General features: G+C 37.4%; 1 protein-coding gene across 2 annotated transcripts in view; it reads right to left on the reverse strand.

Annotated features, from left to right (window-relative positions):
* The window catches only part of LOC127419628 (signal peptide, CUB and EGF-like domain-containing protein 3), a 151,414-nt gene extending 127,414 nt beyond the window's left edge, over nucleotides 1-24,000 (reverse strand). For both annotated transcript variants that reach the window (XM_051661183.1, XM_051661182.1), the window contains exon 1: nucleotides 23,727-24,000. In XM_051661183.1, the coding sequence (XP_051517143.1) occupies nucleotides 23,727-23,835 (109 nt within the window). In that variant the 5' untranslated portion in view covers nucleotides 23,836-24,000. The remainder of the gene's footprint in view (nucleotides 1-23,726) is intronic.
* Nucleotides 24,001-24,252: the final 252 nt, after the last annotated feature.

Raw genomic sequence — 24,252 nt, forward strand, 5'->3', positions numbered from 1 at the left:
AAGCATTTCCTTTCATTCATTTACTGTAGTCTCTGACGCTTGGACCAACTCCCCGGAATGTAAACACAAGCAGTCTGTAAACAGACTCACACAAACACACACTCATTGAGATACACACACAAACACACACACATCCATCTTGCTATTCTATAACAACATTGTCTTCGACAGATCAGTATTGTGCTGTTCTGTGTTCACTGGTCTGTATTACTCTAACTAGCAAAGCACCTTGACACAGAGTTAATTAAGGCCAAACGATGAATTAATAAGACTCTATTGATTCTAAGACTTCTATCAACACGCTCTATGCATTTGGCTGATAAATGGTAATTTTAAAATAATTATCAGTTGGGTCCTTCCTGTTATGCAGTACCTTTTGAACTCCTTGAATATAGTATTTATATAAAACAGTATAGCAGACTTTTAGAATTATGCTCTGGGCAACGCATTTAAACTTTAATGATAACGACTTTTTTCTACAATAAGATGATTTACAAAATCACAAGAAAATTAACAGGGTGCTTCAAAGGATAGAAAAAGAGCTAAAATGAACCATTGCTCACTAAGGGAGTAACTTAACTCACAAGAGTTAAGCATTAAAACGTTTATCTAGACTTGATTTTCAATTATATGGGTTGGTATGCATTTGTACTGTGGTTCATCTGATTTTGAAGTCTAGCAATGCATCTGAAGTATCTGATTTAGCAGCGTCAAATACACAGGCAGAGGCACAGCCTCGGCTTATGCACCTGTATGGCTTTGTAGATGGATACGGTTCAATAGACAGAGCAGCGTGAGCGCAAAGTAGGTGCGTTTTTACTCGCAGACCGGTCTCGAGCCCTTAAATGCGCAGCTCTGCGAGAATCAGTGAGAAGCGGAAACCATTTGAATTCAGCACAGAATTCTACATCACCACCCTTGAATTTACTATAGTAACACTAACTTTAGACAGAGATAGATTGATAATAAATATTATCATATCACTACTTCAGCTCTATTAAATTTGTCATAGGCTACATTAGGGGAGTGAGGGAATATAATTAATTTATGTTACAACTTATAAATATTTATATTTTATATTTATTGTTTTTACATGTGTTTAGAGTATGTCTACGGTTTATAATTAAAAAATGCCATCGTTTATTTTATAGAAATCATGTTACATCTAACCATGGTAGTGACGAAGATCCATGCTTCCATGTGATTACTATGGTCTTGTTACAAATACCATTGTTAAAAATATAAAAATAAATAATTAATGAATAAATTACAATTTTCAAAAGGGCAAATGCAAAATACACTATTTTTTTTTAAAAGATGAAATAGAAATGTGTAAATCCTAAAAAAAAAAATAGGCTAAAATATTTTTGTTTGAGTGTAAGAAAAAATAACTGGTTTGCTTTTTATAGATGTTACAAATAACCATACTATTGTTGATATGATTAATTTACATCTGCATCCAACTCAAAAGGACAAAATATGCAATATTATTGGTCTTTTCACTTATTTTTGAAATATATGAACAATATCACTTTTATTATTAGTTTCTGTCTTTGCATTTTCATTTTATAGGCCCCTGATATAGCCCTCCATGTGTTTGAATTCAAGAAACACAACATCTCACACTCATGACGTGAAAGCCTGCTGAATTTTTAAATTTTTTTTTCTCCCAATTTGGAATGCCCAATTCCCAATGTGCTTTTAAGTCCTCGTGGTCTCATAAATTCACCTCAGTCTGGGTGGCGGAGGACGAATCCCAGTTGCCTCCGCCTCTGAGATCGTCAACCCGTGCATCTTATCACGTGGCTTGTTGAGTGAGTTGACGGAGACACTTCACACCATCCACCGCGGCAGCCACGCTCAACTCACCACGCACCCCACTGAGAACGAACCACATTATAGCGACCACGAGGAGGTTACCCCATGTGACTCTACCATCCCTAGCAACCGGGCCAATTTGGTTGCTTAGGAGACCTGGCTGGAGTCACTCAGCACGTCCTGTATTCAAATTAGCGAACTAGTGAACCCCAGGGGTGGTAGCCAGCGTCTTTACCACTGAGCTACCCAGGCCCCACAGCCTGCTGAATTCATTAACAAAAATTATGCAATGCATCAACGTAAATAACACAAATATTGAGTTTTGTGTTTTATGTTTTTTGGTACAACAAAGTCTCCGCTTTCAAATTATGTGACATGATTCATCAATAAAGGTTGAGAATTAATGTTTTAGTTAATAAAGGGACAATATTCAATATAACAATAACAATGTCCCTAAAAAAACATATTTTGTTTTTAAACATTTCTATTAGAAAAGGAAAAAATGAACATCTGCAATATTTCTTAATGAACTGCCAGTTTTTCATTTTAGAAGCTAGTACAGCAGATAGCACCTGTGGAGATGACAAAAATGGCAAATTCCGCTCAAACCAAATACATTTTGGTGCCGGCCAACGTGTCTGAGAATTATAAAGTTTACCGGACAAATTGGACAAATCTGGTCATCTCATTTCTCTATTTATTTGTACTGTAACACAATGGACTATACATAATGCGATATAATAATGACACGTCAAATGAACAATAAACATTTGTTCATTATAGCTGTTTTTTGTACTATTAAAAAAAACTGCATTCATGTAAATAGCGTCTAAGAAAAAAAAAGAAAAAAAAAAAGCAAAGGCTGTTTTAATGCAATTCTGAAGTGAGATGGGAATAGGCTGCTTTTGCCAGTGTATGGAATACAACCCGCTTTAGTCGCAGATTAGGACTTCACAAACTGTTGGGAAAGTTTAAAGCTCCTTGGCAGCAAAACGCTGTCATCATTGGGATGGCGTTACACTGTACACTTATGGCATCAACTAAAGGGGTTGAATTTGTCAGACATTGGGACGTTTTAACAATCAAAAACAAGTATTTACCAGCTAACAGAAACTCAGTGAAATTATTTCAAATTCACCCCTATGTTTACTTGTTTGTCATATTGTGATAAAATGAAACTAAATAATCTGATTTCCATCTTTAAAAATTGTGCGTTTAATATTTTCTCCAATATATTAAAGGAATATTCCAGGTTTAATACAAGTTAAGCTCAGTCAACGGCAACTGTAGCACAATACTGACTACCACAAAAATGTATTCCACCACTCGTTTTCTTTAAAAAAAAAGAAAGAAGCAAAAATCGAGGTTATAGTGAGGCACTTACAATGGAAGTCACAGTTTATCCAATGCGACTTACAGTGCATTCAAGGTATACATTGTATCAGTTTATGCATTCTGCTTTTCTAGAAATGTTAACATGTTTTAAAAATGAAGTGCATTAGGCCTAACGGTTACGGTAGCAAGCATGGATTAGCCTAACCCTAACACATGTCTATGGGATTTTTGGTAAGTCCAATTGTAACATCATCAGTCCAATTGTTTAAAAAAGTAATAGCACAGAAACCACATGACTTGAGGTATAATAGTGCCCTATAATAATGCTTAGCACCCATGTCTAAGTGTAACACCAACAGAAGTTCTTTCCTAAGATCTGATACTCCTGGCGCCTGCTCGGTCTGGCCTAAAAAAGGGGAAGAAACTCCAAAAGACTTCTCGATCCCAAAAGAACAACACTGTAGACATAATTTGAGGCATGTTGTTTATATAATGAGCCAATAAATAAATGGGCTCTTGGAGAGGTCGGGGTCAGAGAGGGTGTGTAGGGAGAATCCAGACTCAATGCTTGTGTGCGTTCACTGTTGATTACAGTATGAATGAAAGAAGAAAAAGAGCATGAAGCTTTTAGGCTGTTTAGAGGCAATGTATGTGCCATTTTGTCACCACAAAAGCTTCATTACAGTTTCATGGAAAACTTTCATTAAAGGAATAATTCACCCTTAAAATGAAATCATGATTTCCTTACCCACATGTTGTTCCAGACCCATCCATATAATGAAAGTTAATGGGGAACTGGGGCTGTCAAGCTCCAAAAGACAAAAAACCCTGTTAAAGAGTAATTATATTATATTCCACGTCAGAAGTCATTATTCAAGGATAATCTTGCCCACCACCGAAACTCTGAAATGGACAACAAAAATGGCACTGCTGACGGCAAGTAGCTTAGGTTCTTGTTAGTCACTTGACCAAGCATCATTGATGTCAAACCTGAAGCTTTGCGTCCATTGGTGCCATATTTAATTTAAGAGATGGATTAACTGATTCATTGAAAAACTGGACATCACAATTTCATGGACTTTCATGAATTCACCAAGGAGAGCTAGAGCAGATGTTAAGATTATCAATAAAATAACGACTTAAAATTTGGTATCTTCCCTACACAAAGCTATAAAATAGCTTTAAAAGACTTAGAATATAGTCATATGGACCACTTTTATGGTGCTTTTTTGTCATTTTGGAGCTTGACAGACCTAGTTTCCATCTGAACAGGATGTTCTTTAAAAAAAAGAAAAGAAAATCACATTTTATGTTCACACAGAAGAAAGAAAATCATACAGATTTTGAATGACATGAGGGTGAGTATGGAAGCCGTGGAGTGCCATTTAAAAAAAAGAAGGAAAAATTAAATGATCAATCTATTAATTTGAAAATAAAAACACAAATAATTAAACCAATTTATAAATGGATAAATAAATAGACACATTTAAATTTGCTTATTTAATTTGTTTAAAAATGTATATATATTTAACAATAAAATTATGCATTAATAAATCATGTATTTAATTAATGTTTAAAATGCACAATTTAAAAATTATTTATTAATGTGCTATTTTATTGTTACATTTAATTGCATTTTAAACATTAATACATGATTTATAATGCATAATTTTATTGTTAAATATAATTACATTTTTAAACATGAATTAAATAAACACATTTAAATGTTTCTATTTATTTGTCCATTTATAAATTGGTTTATTTACTCAGGTTTTTATTTTTAAATGATTTCTTCCTTCTTTTTTAATTGGCACTCCATGGCTTCCATAGGCGAGTAAATAATGTCAGTATTGTCATTTTTGGGTGAACTATCCCTTTAATAAAGGATTTGTGAACTGTGTGTGTGTTTTTGCTCTTGGTTTGCGTGTTCTTGAGAATCGAAAGGGCATTCATTTGATGTTGTGAAGGAAAATGTGACTCACTGGGTTTTTTACTGACATTGCGGCTGCTGAGCCCCAAATGTCTGAGCCCTGATATCGATAAAGGCGCCACAACAAATGGAAGGAAGTCTCATGAAAATATTTAATTCGCTTGAATGGAAAAAAAATCTGTTGCAGACCTAGAAATGAATTTAAATTAATACAACAACACATTGTACATCGAGTTTTAGAAATGTTAAAGTTCAAAGGATATTAAAATATGCCACCAAGACTCAATGACATAGGGGAGACTGGGGCTAGTTGTCACGAGGGCATTATCTCAGTAACAGTAAGATTTAGAGTCAAATGCCCAATTGTGCAAATGTGTGTTTTCTCTTGCAAAGGTTTTAGATGTTGGTTTCAAAATCCTAGGATGATTTTTGTGAAATACAGCTACAATATCATCATATCATCATTATTCTATAGCTCTTGAGTAAACAAGTGAACAACACTTAAAAACCACACTGGCACATATTAAATGATTAGTTCACCCAATAATGAAAATTCAGTCATTGTTTACTCACCCCTGTGTTGTTATAATGACATTGGGGTATTCAAGCGAAAACTCATTTGTTTATCCAAAATATAATTGGGTATGCTATTAAATGTCAGGTTAATGCAGGTTGTTTCAATTATATTAGAGAAATGTGTCACATGTTTTAAATGTTATAATTTTATACAATTTATTAATAACAATCCATATTTTTATGTTAGGTTTTAAATTTGTGCTGTCATTATTTATTTTTTGTTTCATCCTTGTGTTTTACTGTATAAATTAAGCTCAAATGCCTCTTATAAGCTGTTTAATGACCAGTTCTATTGTGACAACTTTCCCCATATAGTGTGAAAACATGCCCCACTTATAGGCCATGTTGTCCACCAAAAGGTCAATGTATATTCAATGAAATATATAGTGGAAACTTGAATGGTATGTGGCTATACAGAAATGGACAATCAAAAACAATCCTACCCCGAGATATTGTATATTCACTGGAGCACAAATATTTCTTGTTAAATATAGATTCTGCCTCATGTCTAAAATTCCTGTCGTATAATCCCACTTGCTGACTGACATCAACGTGAATAAGACGACGGTTTTCTCCAGCCACCCTGCATGTTTTCTTTGTTTGTCTTAAACCTACTATGTCAGACGTTACCTGCAGGGCTGCAGACAGATGATTCCACACCAACACAAATTTCGACAAAACTCTGACAGCTTGTTTGAGAAAACAAATGCCTAATTAAAGAGGACGAGGCTGAGCCTGGCTTTGTTAAGATTTGAGAAGCTGGAGTACTTATACAAAAATGGCCAGTGTTTGCATTTATGAAGCTAAATCAATTTGCTTCAAACGAAAACTTAATTAAGTGTGCACGTGGCGTCAGTGAGCATACTCTCAGGGATGCAGGATCGAATTTTGTCCCAATTCCATTTGTCTTTTCCTTCCCTACACTTTCCCATTTTTCTCCACTATCCAATCAATTAAATGGCAAAAAACCCATATATATATATGTCATATATATATATATATATATATATATATATATATATATATATATATATATATATATATATATATATATACAGGTGCATCTCAATAAATTAGAATGTCGTGGAAAAGTTCATTTATTTCAGTAATTCAACTCAAATTGTGAAAATCGTGTATTAAATAAATTCAATGCACACAGACTGAAGTAGTTTAAGTCTTTGGTTATTTTAATTGTGATGATTTTGGCTCACATTTAACAAAAACCCACCAATTCACTATCTCAAAAAATTAGAATACATCATAAGACCAATTAAAAAAAACATTTTTAGTGAATTGTTGGCCTTCTGGGAAGTATGTTCATTTACTGTATATGTACTCAATACTTGGTAGGGGCTCCTTTTGCTTTAATTACTGCCTCAATTCGGCATGGCATGGAGGTGATCAGTTTGTGGCACTGCTGAGGTGGTATGGAAGCCCAGGTTTCTTTGACAGTGGCCTTCAGCTCATCTGCATTTTTTGGTCTCTTGTTTCTCATTTTCCTCTTGACAATACCCCACAGATTCTCTATGGGGTTCAGGTCTGGTGAGTTTGCTGGCCAGTCAAGCACACCAACACCATGGTCATTTAACCAACTTTTGGTGCTTTTGGCAGTGTGGGCAGGTGCCAAATCCTGCTGGAAAATGAAATCAGCATCTTTAAAAAGCTGGTCAGCAGAAGGAAGCATGAAGTGCTCCAAAATTTCTTGGTAAATGGGTGCAGTGACTTTGGTTTTCAAAAAACACAATGGACCAACACCAGCAGATGACATTGCAGCCCAAATCATCACAGACTGTGGAAACTTAACACTGGACTTCAAGCAACTTGGGCTATGAGCTTCTCCACCCTTCCTCCAGACTCTAGGACCTTGGTTTCCAAATTAAATACAAAACTTGCTCTCATCTGAAAAGAGGACTTTGGACCACTGGGCAACAGTCCAGTTCTTCTTCTCCTTAGCCCAGGTAAGACGCCTCTGACATTGTCTGTGGTTCAGGAGTGGCTTAACAAGAGGAATACGACAACTGTAGCCAAATTCCTTGACACGTCTGTGTGTGGTGGCTCTTGATGCCTTGACCCCAGCCTCAGTCCATTCCTTGTGAAGTTCACCCAAATTCTTGAATCGATTTTGCTTGACAATCCTCATAAGGCTGCGGTTCTCTCGGTTGGTTGTGCATCTTTTTCTTCCACACTTTTTCCTTCCACTCAACTTTCTGTTAACATTCTTGGATACAGCACTCTGTGAACAGCCAGCTTCTTTGGCAATGAATGTTTGTGGCTTACCCTCCTTGTGAAGGGTGTCAATGATTGTCTTCTGGACAACTGTCAGATCAGTCTTCCCCATGATTGTGTAGCCTAGTGAACCAAACTGAGAGACCATTTTGAAGGCTCAGGAAACCTTTGCAGGTATTTTGAGTTGATTAGCTGATTGGCATGTCACCATATTCTAATTTTTTGAGATAGTGAATTGGTGGGTTTTTGTTAAATGTGAGCCAAAATCATCACAATTAAAAGAACCAAAGACTTAAACTACTTCAGTCTGTATGCATTGAATTTATTTAATACACGATTTTCACAATTTGAGTTGAATTACTGAAATAAATGAACTTTTCCACGACATTCTAATTTATTGAGATGCACCTGTATATATATATATATATATATATATATATATATATATATATATATTTTTTTTTTTTTTTTATTGCTTTTTGCGCTTTTCTTTTTATACAGATTCGGTACCTTTCATCATCCTCACTTAATGTAAATTTGAACAAACTATTTACAAGGTATCTAAAGAGACTTAACCTAGGGATGGGCATTTTTGAATAATTTTGTAGTCGAGTACTCTAGCCCACAAATAAACGAGTAATCTGTTACTCGTCAATTACAATGTAAGTTACTTAGAAATAACTAGTATGACAAGCATGTGAAATTTTAATTAAAAAAAAAATTCATCGAACAATATGCATAAATATAAATGAAAAAAAAAAGATTTAAAAGTAAATAACATTTGCACCTGGAGCTTAAAAATATAGGAACCAAAGCTGACGGCATTAGGGTAATGCACATAAATAAACTATGTAAAGGCCATCACATTTTTATTATTTCACATTTTATTATACAGAAAAACAAGTGGTGAAAACACGCCTGATAAGCTTCCGAGTTTCTTGTACCGCTTCACAGTTACTTTCCACCTTAAAAACAGATCCTTGTCCGTTGGTTTACATAACTCCAACAAGAACCGAATATCAACAGAGTAGAATTCAATAAGAATCAAAATATTACAAGTATTAATAGTGCTATACTAGACTTTGCTTTCAAAAGCGCAGACGGCCTCATAGGGCTGGGCGAAATGACGATATATATCATGGCGACGATATAAAGTGTCAACCGATAGAGATTTTTCTAAATCCTATATATCACGATATGTAAATATCCATGTGCGCAGTGTGGGCTTATCTATCAATGGGCAGGGCTTCACATGAGACTGAGAGAATTGAAGAAACATGGATAGGGTTTTTCCAGCATTTAAATTTTTCAGCGGCCACCGAAGCAAATTTAATTACCTTCATTACGTGTTTGGCACTTTAAAAGTGCTAAATCTTCTCATCTGAGAAGCGAATGTTTCACGTGACTGTGGTGAATGGTGTCTATGGAGCTCCGAAGTGCACGTGAGTCCAGCAGGCTTTTCGATATTTGTGCTCCAGAGACAGGAGAGCTCAGTGCGGGTTCACTCGTGCTACTCAATCATTTTTGACCCAGGAAAACCCCAAATGGAGAAAGAAATCTCCACAGAACGGGACAACTCTCAAACAGGTCAAGAAAATGAAGAGGAGCTTGTTATTAAAACAGGTGCGACATCTGTGGTCTGCACGACAATAATCACTCATAAGCAATCTGTTTTACCACCTCAAAATGAAGCACGCAAAAGTATATTACGAAATCCAAAAGGTGAACTCCGCATTCATTGGTTATTTATTTATTTTCTTCAAGAAGTGTTTATTTTCGTTGGATATATTTTGACTTATGTTTTAGTTTCTTTGAGAAGATCTTAAGTTTCTTGAGCAAAATTTATAATAATAATACTAATATTGGTCAACAACATTTTAAACTGAATTGTGGTATACTGGTTATGTTTCGCATTTTGGTAAGGTTAATTTTTGAAAACAAATTGATTTTTATTTATTTATTTACTTACATTTACATTGTTTGTCTTGTTCCAAATAAAGAGGAAGTCGTTTTAATTTATAAAGTATTTAATTCACTGACTGGTGTTCCAAGAATAGGCATTACAATATGGTTATTTAATATACAGTATAAACGAATTTTTATTGATTTTCCAGAAAACTTTTACTCTATCGTGATATACTGTATATTGTTATTGTGATATAAAATTATGGTCATATCGCCCACCCCAATATCATCATATCTTCTCTGTAGAGCCGAGGAGGGCAGGGCCGGGCTGGAATGACGCACGCCCGGTCCCCAATCAGCCTGATGGGGCGCGCGAGGGATAAAGGCGGCCGGGGACGACAGTTCGAGAGAGAGAGAATTACAGGCAGCTGTACTGTGTGTATGTTTATGGTTGTGTGTTTTTGTTTATGTTGTTCATTAAATTATTATTTAAGTTGTCAAGCCGGTTCTCGCCTCCTCCTTTCCACTGAACCCCCTTACACTGGTGCCGAAACCCGGGAAGGAGAAGGGATTCCCGTCGCAGAGTCCTCGACACTACTGTCCACCCAGGGGAGCGCCGCTGCCATCCGACGGGGGACAGAGTAGCTCGACCACCCCGACGCGGGGAACGGCCGCCGTCCGCAAGGCGAGTGGGGACTGGACTCCCCGACCGCCTGGAGCGAGGGAGCCGCTGCCGGGGGCGGAGGAGTGCCCTGCCGTCCCCCGGTAATGCAGAGGGGTCGAGAAAAGACCGCCGTCTGCGGGGGGGTGGGTGGGGAGCGACTCCCCGATCGCCTGGAGTGGTAGGGCTGCTGCCAGGGCCGGAGGAGTGTCCCCACGGGACGCCGGGAATGCGGAGAGGCGTTCTGTCCGCTGGGGGTCGGAGGTCTGACTCCGGTCCGCCCGGGGAGGAGCGGCTGCCGTCCGCCTGAGAGGGTGGAGGAGTGATCGAGGACCACGCGACAGCGCATCAGAGAACCGGTGAGTGAGTTTCTTTTTTTCTCTCTCTCCTCTCTCTCTCTCTCTGTCGCTCCATGTTGGCCTTTCCCTCGCCTATTTTGTTTTTTTTTGTTGTTGTTTTTCCCCTCCTGTCTCCTCCCAGGTCGAGGAAGGCGGGGATGACCCGCCGGCAGTCGGGGCGCAAGGCACGCCCTCCGGAGAGGAAGGGGGGATGTACGTCATGCCGGGGGCTCCGCAGCCTGAGGCAACGCCGGGAGGAGTGTAGAGCCGAGGAGGGCGGGGCCGGGCTGGAATGACGCACGCCCGGTCCCCAATCAGCCTGATGGGGCGCGCAAGGGATAAAGGCGGCCGGGGACGACAGTTCGAGAGAGAGAGAATTACAGGCAGCTGTACTGTGTGTGTGTTTATGGTTGTGTGTTTTTGTTTAAGTTGTTCATTAAATTATTATTTAAGTTGTCAAGCTGGTTCTCGCCTCCTCCTTTCCACTGAACCCCCTTACATTCTCTTATCCAACACCTCGACGATACATACACAGCACTCGCTAGAGGACTGCGAAATTTGGTGAGAGATTTAGAGAGAAAGTACAGTATTCAGCACTGCTCAAGGCTGAAAGAAAAATCAATTTGCGATATTTAAGTAGTGTTTTTAATAGTCGACTAGCTGGTGCAGAACAAGTACTTGATTGGTCGATTAGCCTCTATACTGACATAGTCAACCTCAGGTAAGTTTTCAGACATTTCAAAAAAGATAAACTTCTTTCACTGTAAATTTCATAATATTCCAGGTTTAATCAAAATTAAGCTCAATCACCAGCATTTGTAGTAAAATGTTGATTATCACAAATAATAATTTCACCTCGAGCTTCCTTTTCTTTAAAAAAGCAAGTGAATGGGGCCAATTTTTGGAGGGTTTAAAAGACAGAAATGTGAAGCTTATACATTTATTAAAGCACTTACATAAATTATTCTGCTAAAACTTGTGTATTATTTGAGCTGTAAAGTTGTTTAAATCATTTTTTCTTAGTGTGAAGTGTTTTAGGGTTTACGGCAGGACATCATCTCTGCAATGAAGTTGGATATATCTTTACACAGATAAGGTTAGTAATTGATTTTATCACACTAAAATCATGTTAACATGCATATTGTTTACATCATGTGGCTATACTTTTGAAACAGTGAGAATTTTAATGTTTAAGGACTGGCCCAATTCACTTCCATTGTGCCTCACTGAAGCCCAGATTTTTGCTCTTTTTAAAGAAATTGAGGGACAGTTCAAAATAAAGTTATGTTTTAATCAACACTATGCCACAAAGTCTGTCAATTGAGCTTAACTTGTATTGAACCTGGAATATTCCTTTAAGGAAACAGAAATTCTCCTCTAATGTTGACTTAGTTTGCTCTCTTGCCTCAAAAAGAAACTTTAGATGTCCTTACTTGTCACACCTCTGGCCAGCTCATCTCTGCTAAGTTTGTCTACTAGCACCCTGTATTGCCATCTGTTTTGGCAGAGGTGAAGCCACTCTCTTGACCCTTGCAATCAGAGGCCAAAATTAACTCTCTGCCACATCTGTCAGTGGCTTTTAAATTGAAAAAAGTAAACCATCATTAATATTTATTGGCTATGAAACTATATTTTTCATTATTATAAATCATTCCTGTAAATATATGATTTAGCTGTTTTTCCCATGTATTTGTGTCTAATAGAGCAGGTAATTGTCATGCTAAGTATCATATTCTAGCCACCAAAAAGCATTTTGTTGTGATTTAGTAACTCATATTTTTGTTTTGGTGGCTCACATGGCAGGAAAGTGTCCCGAAAAATTCTAGAATGTGTTTTTTTAATTAATTATTTGTGATGTCAAAATTTGTAATCACAATTAATCCATAATTTTTCATATTTAATCGTGACTAATCACAGATTTTGAAAATGCTGAAATTTTACTCTATATTTACTTCTTTTCCTGTAAAAATGCACTTATTTCCCTTCTTAGGAAAGAAAACGAAACAATATGTAACAATATAATGCGTTACTAACATTTTCCAAACAAAGCCTTCCACAGTATAAAGATAGAAATACACTAAAATAGCACCAATTCAAGTAACATTAAACGCTTTGCTAAGTCTTAATGGGAGGTTGACTAATTTAAATAACTAGTTCCCCCATAGGTTGTATATTCATTGCAATGATCATTAAATCTCTTAAACTCTCATCATCCACAATATTAATCAGACGACAGACTGTGGCTATCCACTTTGCTACAGCAATCAAAAAACTGCATTCATGATTTGTGTCAGGGCGGCAACGCCAGCGTCAAGCATCGCTTTGAACTCCACATGAAAAGCGCTTGCAGACAAAAACGTCTCATTCTGCATTTTCGTGATAGTTAGGACTTGGCCTGCTTCTGTGGTAATTAAATTGTGCATTACAGAGGCAGCAGAGTACTTGATTTTTGTCACAAATCCCATCTGAGCTTGTTTTGTACAACAAATAGCGTTAAGAGGTCCTTTCTCCGTCATTTGATAACTGAAGCAGAATATCTGTTGTGTGTGTTTGTGGTGTGTCCTAAGTGTAATGACTCCGGGCATACACATAACAAAGTTTCCACCCTTCCGCTCATTGTTTATGCTGTATTAATGGTAAATACGCTCACTGAGCACTTTATTAGAAACAGCTGTACACCTATTTATTAATGAGATTATCTAATCAACCAATTGTGTGGCAGCAGCACAATGCATAAAATCATGCAGATACAGATCAGGAGTTTCAGTTAATGTTCACATCAACCATCAGAATGGGGGAAAATGTGATCACAGTAATTTCGACCATGGCATGATTGTTGGTGCCAGATGGGCTGGTTTGAGTATTTCTGTAACTGCTGATCTCCTGGGATTTTCACACACAACAGTCTCTTGAATTTACTCAGACTGGTGCCAAAAACAAAAAACATCCAGTGAGCGTCAGTTCTGTGGATGAAAACGGCTTGTTGATGACAGAGGTAAACGGAGAATGGCCAGACTGGTTCGAGCTGACAGAAAGGCTACGGTAACTCAGATCACCAATCTGTACAATTATAGTGAGCAGGATAGCATTTCAGAATGCACAACACATCGAACCTTGAGGCGGATGGGCTACAACAGCAGAAGACCACGTCAAGCACTTTATTAGGACTATAGTGTTCCTAATAAAGTGCTCAGTGAGTGTATTCGATAAATGTGTTTTCATTGTAGTTTATGTGCATGTCTTCTTAATTAATAAAAAACTGATCCACCTCAAGTGAGCATATATGCTGTTTATGCACATTCTGGAAACTTCATTTGCATCTTGGTGTTTTTAGCTGGTATTTTTAATGCAATATCCCATAATTTGCATAAAAACATATGGATGGGACCCAGCTAGTGTCTCAACTGAAACTTTGGTTGTAACACACATGGTTTAAGTGTTTCCACACAAACTGGTATGATCAAACTTAGTTTGTTTAACCATTGCCATAACAATACTGCGTAGATAAAAAATTGTGGCAAAAATTCAAAAAGCCTTGGAAGATATCGCCAAAATTTAAGAATGGCAAAATTTCACATGAAAGTTAGTTTTCATCTCTGTTTTTGGTGCTTATTTAAAACTAAGCAAACTTTGTATCATTTTAATGTTCAGTCTGTTAGCTAGCATCATGCATACTCATTGAATGCTTACCTAGCCAACAGAAGTTACTTGCCAGGTTTAAATCCCAGTTGTGCAGGCGGGGATTTAATTAGAAATAACTACATGCGATTCCATGTAGTCAACTATGTAATTCATATAATTCCCCTTTATGTGTTGTGTTGTGTCTTCAACTATTTGCTTGCTTAATTTTGGTATATTTTGTGGCTTTGTTGTGTGATCACTGTTAAGTGTAAAAAATAACCTGTTACGATGTCTTTGGGACCAGGGGATTAGACACCCCACCCCCCGATGTTCAAGCCAAATATACGCCCTTGTATGGGGCACATTGTAACATTTCACTTCACTTATTTACAGCCAGACATTCAACATTTTATAAACTGTATTCATGAAACCAGACCACATATTTGTACCAGACGTGTCAAATTTATATGAAAAAAGAAAAATACTTTGAACCCCAAGTGTGTTTGCAAATACCAAAAAGTGTAGTTTGAGCCCAGCTCTCCCCTATTTTTTTGTATTTTTATGGGGCCCTGAACAGGTGCGTACATTTGCCTTGTGTTAGCTCCACCAATGCTAACTGAGAGCCACTTAAAATAGAAGCTTATCTTACACACTCTGGATTTTAACACGTAAATGTGAACAGCATCAGGCGCAACACTTTCTACAACACTGACAGTTTTCATTAAAACCTTCAGAATGTGATTAAATGAGTTACACTCTCGGCCACGCTTTACAATGTGGTTCTATATATCAACATTAATTAATCCCTTTGGTGTCATGAACTAACAATGAAGAATAATTTCTACAGCATTTATTAATCATGGTTAATGTAAATGTTAAAGTATTGTTCATTGTTATTTCATGTTGACTAATGATTAAATGTACTGTACAAACTCACTGTAAAATGTTACCTATCTTTTAATATAAATTTTTTTGCAAGTTGTTTGCTTGATATTATTTTAAGAATCTTTAATTGAACTCCAAGTCACAACAATAAAAACACAAAAAGCGGTCATTTCATAGATTACTTCACCATAGAAGGCTTCAACTAAGATTCCTCCTTTCCTCGTGCGCCATTTACACGTCTAACTAGGAAGGCATTCACGCGCTCTTGCTAACACATACAGATGTGGTCTCAACACTTCCCCTGGAACCGACCACACCATCCGTGTAAACTTCTAATGATCTAACCCAGCAGTGTCACTTCAGGCTTAGTAATTGTACGTTACACTGTAAAGCGCGCTAAGGCTATGTATATACCTCCAGCCCTACCCGCTAATTAGCAGAGGCATGTTTGCTTTCCTTCTGTCTCCTAACGATCCCTGCAACGAGGGGGAATAAACTCCCGTCTTGCCGTTTTTGCCTGCTAACAGTCATGAACAATTATATGAAAAGCTGAAAACATTTACTGCCTTTCATTTTAAAATATAAGCTTAACTCGTAATGCTATGTATTTATACAGTACACACATCTAAATCATGTTCTTAATCAGTATTTTTGTCTTTTTTTTTCCCAGTAAAAAAAATTATAAACATTCTTGAAACACGATACGTTTACTTTGGAAACTAATAAGAAGATCATTAGACTTCAGAGAATACATCTCGAATTAAGTCTCATTTGGCAAATAGTTTTTTCTAGTTGTGAGCATAAACAGCACTACATTTTGTTAGATTTACACTTATAGTAAGGCAAAAAGGTCATGGGTTTGATTCCCAGTTGAGCGATCACTTTGGATGATAAAAAGGTCTGCTAAGGGCATAAATGTAAACAGGGTAAGAAAAATAATATTAATTCAAGATATTTTTAACATAGGCTTTTTGATTCCAGGCTTGAAAAACCCTTAGGAGTAAACCTGTGTTCAGAATAAAATTCAGAATAAGAGATTCTTAAATTTAATATTTTGTTTAAATCACTATCTATAAATTTGAGCTATCATAACAGAGATGCATAAAAAACATGAAAAAGTACCATTATATATCATGGTAACGCCAGGTTTATTTAGACACTATGGTAATACTATAGTATATGAGTATGGTAATCTTTCAGTATAGATCAAAGTAGCATGGTTTTATCATCTGACACCAGAATTGCCACAGTACTTTTTAAAGGGAAAAACATATGATCAAATCACATATTACATTTGTCTAATGATGATGAAGTATATGTTATAACACCATAGACACCATAGAGTACATTCAGGCCAAGCAGTGTATGACACGCCTGTAAAACTCTCAGGAAACTCACAGTAGCATGTACATTTAAAATCCGACTGAGCTGAACAGCAAAGATACTTCACCATGTGGCCGACTATAAACTCCTGCCTCAAAAATGCACAGTCCACTTGGGGACAAAAATGGAAGATTGAAACTGGTCATTTGTACAAAAGGTGTACAGAAATAAAAATGAAAGCAGAGAGAAATCTTTTATCTTTCATTTCCACAACATTAAACGAAGAAATTCATCAATGAAATAAAAACTATACAAATTTCACCAATGGTGTAATACAAACTAGCTTGTAAAGAAAATGAGAACTTATAACAACCAGCAAATTCAGGAGATCTAAGTTGTTTCATTAAGTATCAACTTTGTCTTTTTCTCCTAAAATTCCAAAGGAGGACTAAAACTAGAAACAAATTAGTCAATTGTTTTCATGTGGATACAGAGCTTTAAAATGAATGCAAATAGCTTATCTAAAATAGCTCAAATTTAGTATTTTTAAACAAACAATCAGCAATTGCTCACTTCTAAATGCAGACTTTGGTACCATGCCAAATCTGAGCACAGTTTGTTGAGATTTCTTCTGAAACTCTAGAAAAGCAACATGCAAGATTACCAGTGTCTTTTATTTGATTTGATTTTAACTTTTATCAAGTCTCCTTTTGCTCTCCATTTAATCTCATTGCAGTCTTGGAGAAACCATTGACATACTGAAGAGATCTCAGTGATTTCTCTCTCATTTGGTGTTGTGGAATTACCAGTCTCAGAAAAAAGGTCTCAAAAACATAAATCTGAGAAGCAGTAGACTTCTCAAAAGCAGCCGCCTTCTGCTCTCCATTTAATCTTATTGCTGTTTAGAAGAAACAATTATGATATTCAAGAAATCCCCTTTGTGATTTTTCTTTCCAACAGGATACTCGGATAATTTGGTCTTGGGAGAAGATAAAGAGAAATATTTGAGTTCATAGTGAAATATGTTGATTGCAAGCATTGGTATCTTGGTAAATCTGAGCACAGTTTGAGACAATGTTGAGATATCATTCTGAAACTTTAGAGAAGCAGCATTCAAGATTACTGGTTGATTTTCGAAGAAGTAGTACTTAAGCCTCCATTTGCTCTCCATTTAATCTTATTGCAGTCTTGGAGAAACAACTGAAATTGTTGAAGAGATCTCAGTGATTCTCTCATCTGTGAGGTTGTTCAGTACCAGATATTCTCTAAATTCGAGTCTGGAGTAACAAACAGAGAGATAGAGAGAGATCATCTGTCCCCGCCTCTGACAAGACCATTGCTCCAGACGCACAAAAGAATACTTCAACTTCATTGAGTGAAAGGCAACACAAAGCAAACAAACCCCCAAACCGCTGTCACACCACCCCTCCCCTGCTGGCCTCTCCGGCTCTCCCCTCCTGCTATTCAAGGAAATGTGTATTTCCCACACTGGAGTTGTCCAGCAGAGTCTGCCCACCAGGGGTTTTGCCTCTGGGTGGAAGAAGAGACGGACTAGAGGTTACATCAACACACATACCGCTGTGGCATGTCACATGCTTAACGCCGCCGGTTGCCTTGGCACTGTGTTAGCGACCAGTTCTGGGCCAGGAGGGCTTTGGACAGCAAAAGTAAAACTGACCTTCTCAATTTCTCTTTCTTTCCTTGCTGAAAAAACAGCCCAAGCTGGTTTTCTGGTCTTAGCTGGTCTCCAAATCTGGTCAAGTTGGCTATTTGCTGGTTTTAGAGAGGTTTGAGGGCACTGATTCAGCTTGGTAGGCTGGAAGACCAGCTTAGACCAGTTGAAGACCAGTTTGGCCAAGCTTGGAGTCAAGATAGACCAGCTTAAATGCTGGTCTTAGCTGGTCTCCAAGTCCGGTCAGGCTGGTCTGCTTGCTGGTTTAGAGGGGTTTTTAGGTTTTACACAGCTTGAAGGACATCTTGGCCATGCTGGAAGACAGCAAACCATCTTAGGCTGGATTAAGCTGTTTTTTGTTTGTTTGTTTTTTAGCAGGGTGTTCCTTCAGCATCATGAATATCAGTATTCTATTTAATTTGTTTTATTTTTGTCTTCCAGTTTAGTAAAAAAGATAGACAGATCTAGCATTCAATATGGCTTTTTAAAAGCCTATTTTCAACCCGTAAACTTGGAATTATGATTATTACGATGAATTATGATATCCACACGGCGTTAGTAATCTGTTATTATGGAGTCATTGATGAAGGACAAAGACACTCATAGCCAACATCTGTGTTGAATGAATACTGACCTAACAAACGGCACCCTTTAATCTGAGTCACTGTCTGTTTCATACACTACTTTTTAATGTTACTTATAGATTTGACAGCCAACAGGTCTAAATTCAGACAGAATAGCTCATACAAACACATACAGTACATACAAAGAAAGAAAGAACCAATTAATGTAAAAATGAAAGACAGAGCGAACAAGAGTGAAATAAAGTTAAATAAAGGTAAGAAAGACTGAACCAAATGAAGAAAGAACGAAACAAAAAAAGAATACAAGAGTGAACAAAAGCAGAAGAACCTCAGAAAGCGAATGAGAATAAAAAAAGTGCAAATAAAAAAGAAAGAACAAAAAAACAATAAAAAGGCAAACAAAAGTTACAAAAAAGTGAAAGAGAGAACAAACAAACAAACAAAAAAGGAAGAAAGAACCAATTAATAAAGACAGAGCAAACCAATAAACAAAAAAGAAAGGAAGAGCAAACAAAAGTGGATGAAAGAACGACAAAGCAACAAACAAACAAAAGTACGAAAGAACCAACTAACAAGAGTTACAAAAAGTGAAAAAAGAAACAAAAGAGCCAACAAACAAATTAAGAAAAAGCTATTCAAAGAATGAAAAAAGATAGAACAGAAGAGTGAACGAAAGTGGATGAAAGCTATCAAAAAACTATCAAACAAAGGAATAAACCAACAAACAAAAAATAACCAATAAACAATAAAAAGCGAACAAAAAAGAAAGAAAAGAGAGAACCAACAAATGAAAAGTTAAGAACCAACAAATAAATAAAGACGAAAAATGATGGTAGAGCAAACGAAAATGGAAAGAACAAAGACACAAACAAACAAACTAAAAGAACAACAAAGCAATAAACGAGAGCAAACCAGTTAACAAAAACAATACACACTAAATGAAAGAGTGATAGAATGAAAAAGAAAGTATAAGCAAAAAGATAGAGTGCACTAACAAATGAAAGAACCAACAAAAATGAGTGAACGAAGAGTGACAAAAAAGCTTTTTTCTTTTAAAAAATAAAGAGAAAGCAATGACATTTTATTATAATTTCAGTGCAGTGTGCTGTACTCTCCAAATATAGAAAGTGTAGCTGTACAGCTCAAAATATTTTTATCATTTCTCATTTCTCTCTCGATAATATGACAGACAACAAACTCAACAGCACTGCAATATCATCTCCAGCATAAAACTCCACTAACGGAACAAATTCAACTTTTGAGAACAAAATTAACCTTTGAGCACGGGTTTTCTGGAAGCCAAATAAAATGCAACTGCATCTCAAATACACACACAGACATAGACACACACATAAAACGCACACAAATCTTGCTTTGACCTGGATGTCTTCCGATCATGAACAGGTGCAGGTCATAAGGCCCAACACTGCCACCTTCCCCTGTTAGATGTGAGAAATCCTTGTTGTGGAAAATTAGAGTGAAAGTAGTTCTAATTACAAAATGTAAATATTGAGTTTTCCCACAATGGGAATCAGACCACCCAAGATGCAAAACAACCCCCCGCCACCACCCCCTCCTTCTCTTCTCTCTTTCTCTCTGTCGTCCATACTGCCTGTCAATGACCCAACAGAAGCCTTTTTCTGGGTTTAAGTGTAAAACATTAACAAATGTACACATTGGCTACGTTCGGAATGAAATGTCACCTTCCTATTTACAACATACTGTGCAGTATACATTAAATGATGCCTACTTTTTTATAAAAATGCATTATTTCAAGATAAGTGCTTAGAGAAGTAGTATGCTACATTGTTGTCATACCTTATTATGTGGGATTGAGTATTCTGCACATTTTGCATATGTGTAGTAGGTTATCCGGGTATATAGAAACTTTGCATAGCGCAGTATACATACTATTTATCGCATAGATAGTATGCTATTCCAAACAGCCATATACATGCATGTATACACAGAAACAACCAGTGACATCACTACCACATATGTCATACTATTATTTGCTGCATCCATATGAAACTTGTAAAACTCAAAGTAAATCCTTTTATTTCTCACAGTGTAACTCCACTCCTGCAAACGTAAATGATTTCACACAAGAAGTGTCACGAACACCCAGGCGTATATCACAGTCTGAACCATTTCTGAGCACTGTTCACAGGTAAACGTTAAATACTCGACTTCATGGTGCTAAATACCTTTAAATGGCCTCCAAAAGCCTCTCAGTATGGGTGTCACAGATTTTCAGCTCTTAGCCACATATGGAACTGTGCAACATGTGGTCTGGACCAATCGAGCCCCCAGGAGTCACCATTTGTTGACGTTTGTTTGTATGGAGAGCATGTTGGCGAGTGATGAGGAACTGAGGTGAATGAGTGCTCAGCTGAACCAATCCCATGTGGAATCTAGATCTCCTCATTTTAGTGTCTGCCCATCTGGATTCTAGATATCATTGTTTTAGAGGTGTCTACCCTTAAGAACTTTATATATTTACATTTTAGGGGAGTTCTAGATGTGGTGCCCCTTTGGACTCTAGATACCTTCATTTGAGTCTAGACCTCTGGATACTTACTTTATTCTAGAGGGTTTTTTTTAGAGATGCTTGGCCATCTCACCTTTAGATAGCCTCAGTCTGGGATGTTCTAGAGGTGTCTGCCCCTCTGGACTCTAGATATTCTTGTTTTAAATGTGTCTGCCCTTAAGAACTCTATATATCTACATTCTAGGGGAGTTCTAGAGGTGCCACTTCATTGGTGTCTAAAATGCTGGATACTCACTAATCTAGAGGTTTTTTTAGATACTCAACCATCTTGCCTTAGGATAGCCTAAGGATGGAATGTTCTTGAGGTGTCTGTCCATCTGGACTCTAAATATCCTTATCTTAGAGGTGTCTTCCCTTAAGAACTTTATATATCTTCATAACAGAGGGGTTATAGATGAGTCTGCCCCTCTGGACTATAGATATCTTTATTTTAGAGATGTCTACCCTTAAAACCCCTATATTTCTTCATTAAAGAGAAGTTCTAGAGGTGTCTGCACATCTGCATACTAGATTGCCTCATTGTAGTGCTGTTCCAGGAGTGTCTGTCCCTCTGGACTCTAGATCACTTAATTGGACTCTAGATTGCTGGATACTCACTTCATTCTAGAAGTTTTTTTTTTTTTAGAAGTTCCTGGCCATCTGGACTTTAGATAGCTTCATTCTGGGAAGTTCTAGATGTATCTGCTCCTCTGCATACTAGATTGTTTCAGTAGAGGTGTTCCAGGAGTAGCTGCCCCTCTGGACTCTAGATCACTTCATTAGAATGTAGATCGGATACTCACTTTATTCTTTGGCTGTTTTATAGTTGTCTGGCCCACTGCACTCTAGATGGCTTCATTCTGGGATGTTCTAGAGATGCCTCCTATATGAACTCTAAATTGCTTTATTCTAAGAGAGGTGCTCTAGAGGCATCTGCCCTCTGGACTCCAGATTGCTTAATTCTAGAGTTGTCTCCATATCAATTAATTGGACTCTAGATCACTGGATAATCACGTCATGCTAATGGTGTTTCAAATGTGTCTGGACTCTAGATAACTTTATTCTGGGATGTTAAGAGGTACCCACCCCTATGGACTCTAAATCACTTTGTTCTAGAGGTACTCTAGAGGTACCTACACTCTAGGATACTAGATTGCTTCATTCCACTATTGTCTGTCCCACTGCACTCCAAAACACTTAATTGGACAGTGCATTACTTCATTCCAGAGGTGTTCTGGAGGTGTCTACTCCTTTAAACTCTGGATTGCTTAATTCTACAGTTCTAAAGGTGTCTTCCACCCTGAACTTTGGATTGCTTCGTTCTAGTGGTGTCTGTACCATCCACATCAAGTCCATCCACTCTTTTGACACTGCCCAGTTTCACCAGAACAAATGCATAAGGTTTGACATAAAATTACACGGTACAAGATATTCATATTTTTCTTAACATCCGCAATGGTGCAACTCCAATGAGCAAAAACGGACCATAAAGACCTAATTATTTCACACTTCAGATTATCTATATAAAAATACTATCATATAAACTATGCAATGTTTCCATTGTCTGCTTTTCAGCACACTTTTGTAACAACAAATTAAAAGATGCTCAAAGCACCATTTCAGGTTCCTCAGCTGCCACACCAGCAGAACCCTCTGGAGATCCTCCAGACACCATTTCTGTTCTGTAAAAAACTACTATTAGTTCCTGCAAGAACTCTAAAGAACTCTAGACACTGTCAATGGTTCCTCCAGTAAATTCATCAAACAGGAAAATCTTTAAGGCTCTCGAAATATATCTTGAAGTTTTTTAAGTACAGAAATAGGATATTTGAGACTCTTTTAAAGGGTGTCTGGAGGATCTCCAGAGGGTACTGCTGGTGTGGCAGCTGAGGGACCCCAAATGGTGCTTCTGTGTAAAATACTATCATACAAACTATTTAATATTTCTATTGTATGCTCAGCACACCCTCGTGCAGAGAGTATTTTACAGTTTGGTGCATCATTATCACAGTCAAGGGCAAGTAGGGGAAAAAGCATCTATCATTAAACTGTTATAATAAACACACCTGCACAGTAAGCAGTTAAATGTTCAATTACGTTTAAAAATACTTGTCTGAGCTTGCATTTGTGGAAAAATACAAACTTATCTCCCATAAGTTGTTCAACTGCGCGCAAATTCATGGAACAGGGTTTTTTTTTTTTCTCTCTCTCTTTTTTTTTTTTCTTTCTTTCTTTCTTTCTTTCTTGCAGGCAGTATCTCCTTAGCCAAAGGGTACAGATCATGTGGAGGGTGAAATAACAGGGAGAGAAAAGGAAACTTACCTTGCGGGTTTCTGTTGGCAGAAGCGGCGGCTGGCTTCTGGACAAAGGCGACGAGACCGACGCTGAATAATCCAAAAGCAGCGCGCAGGAGAACATACATGAACATCATATTGAAACACCTTTAACCCCTCACAGAGAGAAGAATTGTGAAGAAAAAAAAAAAAAAAAAAAAGAAGCAATTACAAGACTTTGAGTCCAAACGTGAATGAAGCTTTATTCCCAGCGCTCGGAAACGGAGCTCCTGTGAATGAGAGAGTGTGTTTTATTTCTTAGTCTTTAAGAGACTGTGAGAGCAAAGATCAGGAGGAGAAACGCGGTCGACTTGAGCGCTCATGCTCTTCACTCATGCAGGAGAGAGAGAGAGAGAGAGAGAGAGAGAGAGAGAGAGAGAGAGAGAGAGAGAGAGAGAGAGAGACAGACAGACAGAAGGGGGAGGAGAGATGCAGAACAGCGCGTTGCTCTCTCGCTCTGTCTCTCTGATTTGATGTATCTTTACTGGTGTGACTATTAGAAAAAAAAAACATTG

Source organism: Myxocyprinus asiaticus, chromosome 29, assembly GCF_019703515.2.
Source record: "Myxocyprinus asiaticus isolate MX2 ecotype Aquarium Trade chromosome 29, UBuf_Myxa_2, whole genome shotgun sequence".
In the NCBI taxonomy this organism is placed as follows: domain Eukaryota; kingdom Metazoa; phylum Chordata; class Actinopteri; order Cypriniformes; family Catostomidae; genus Myxocyprinus; species Myxocyprinus asiaticus.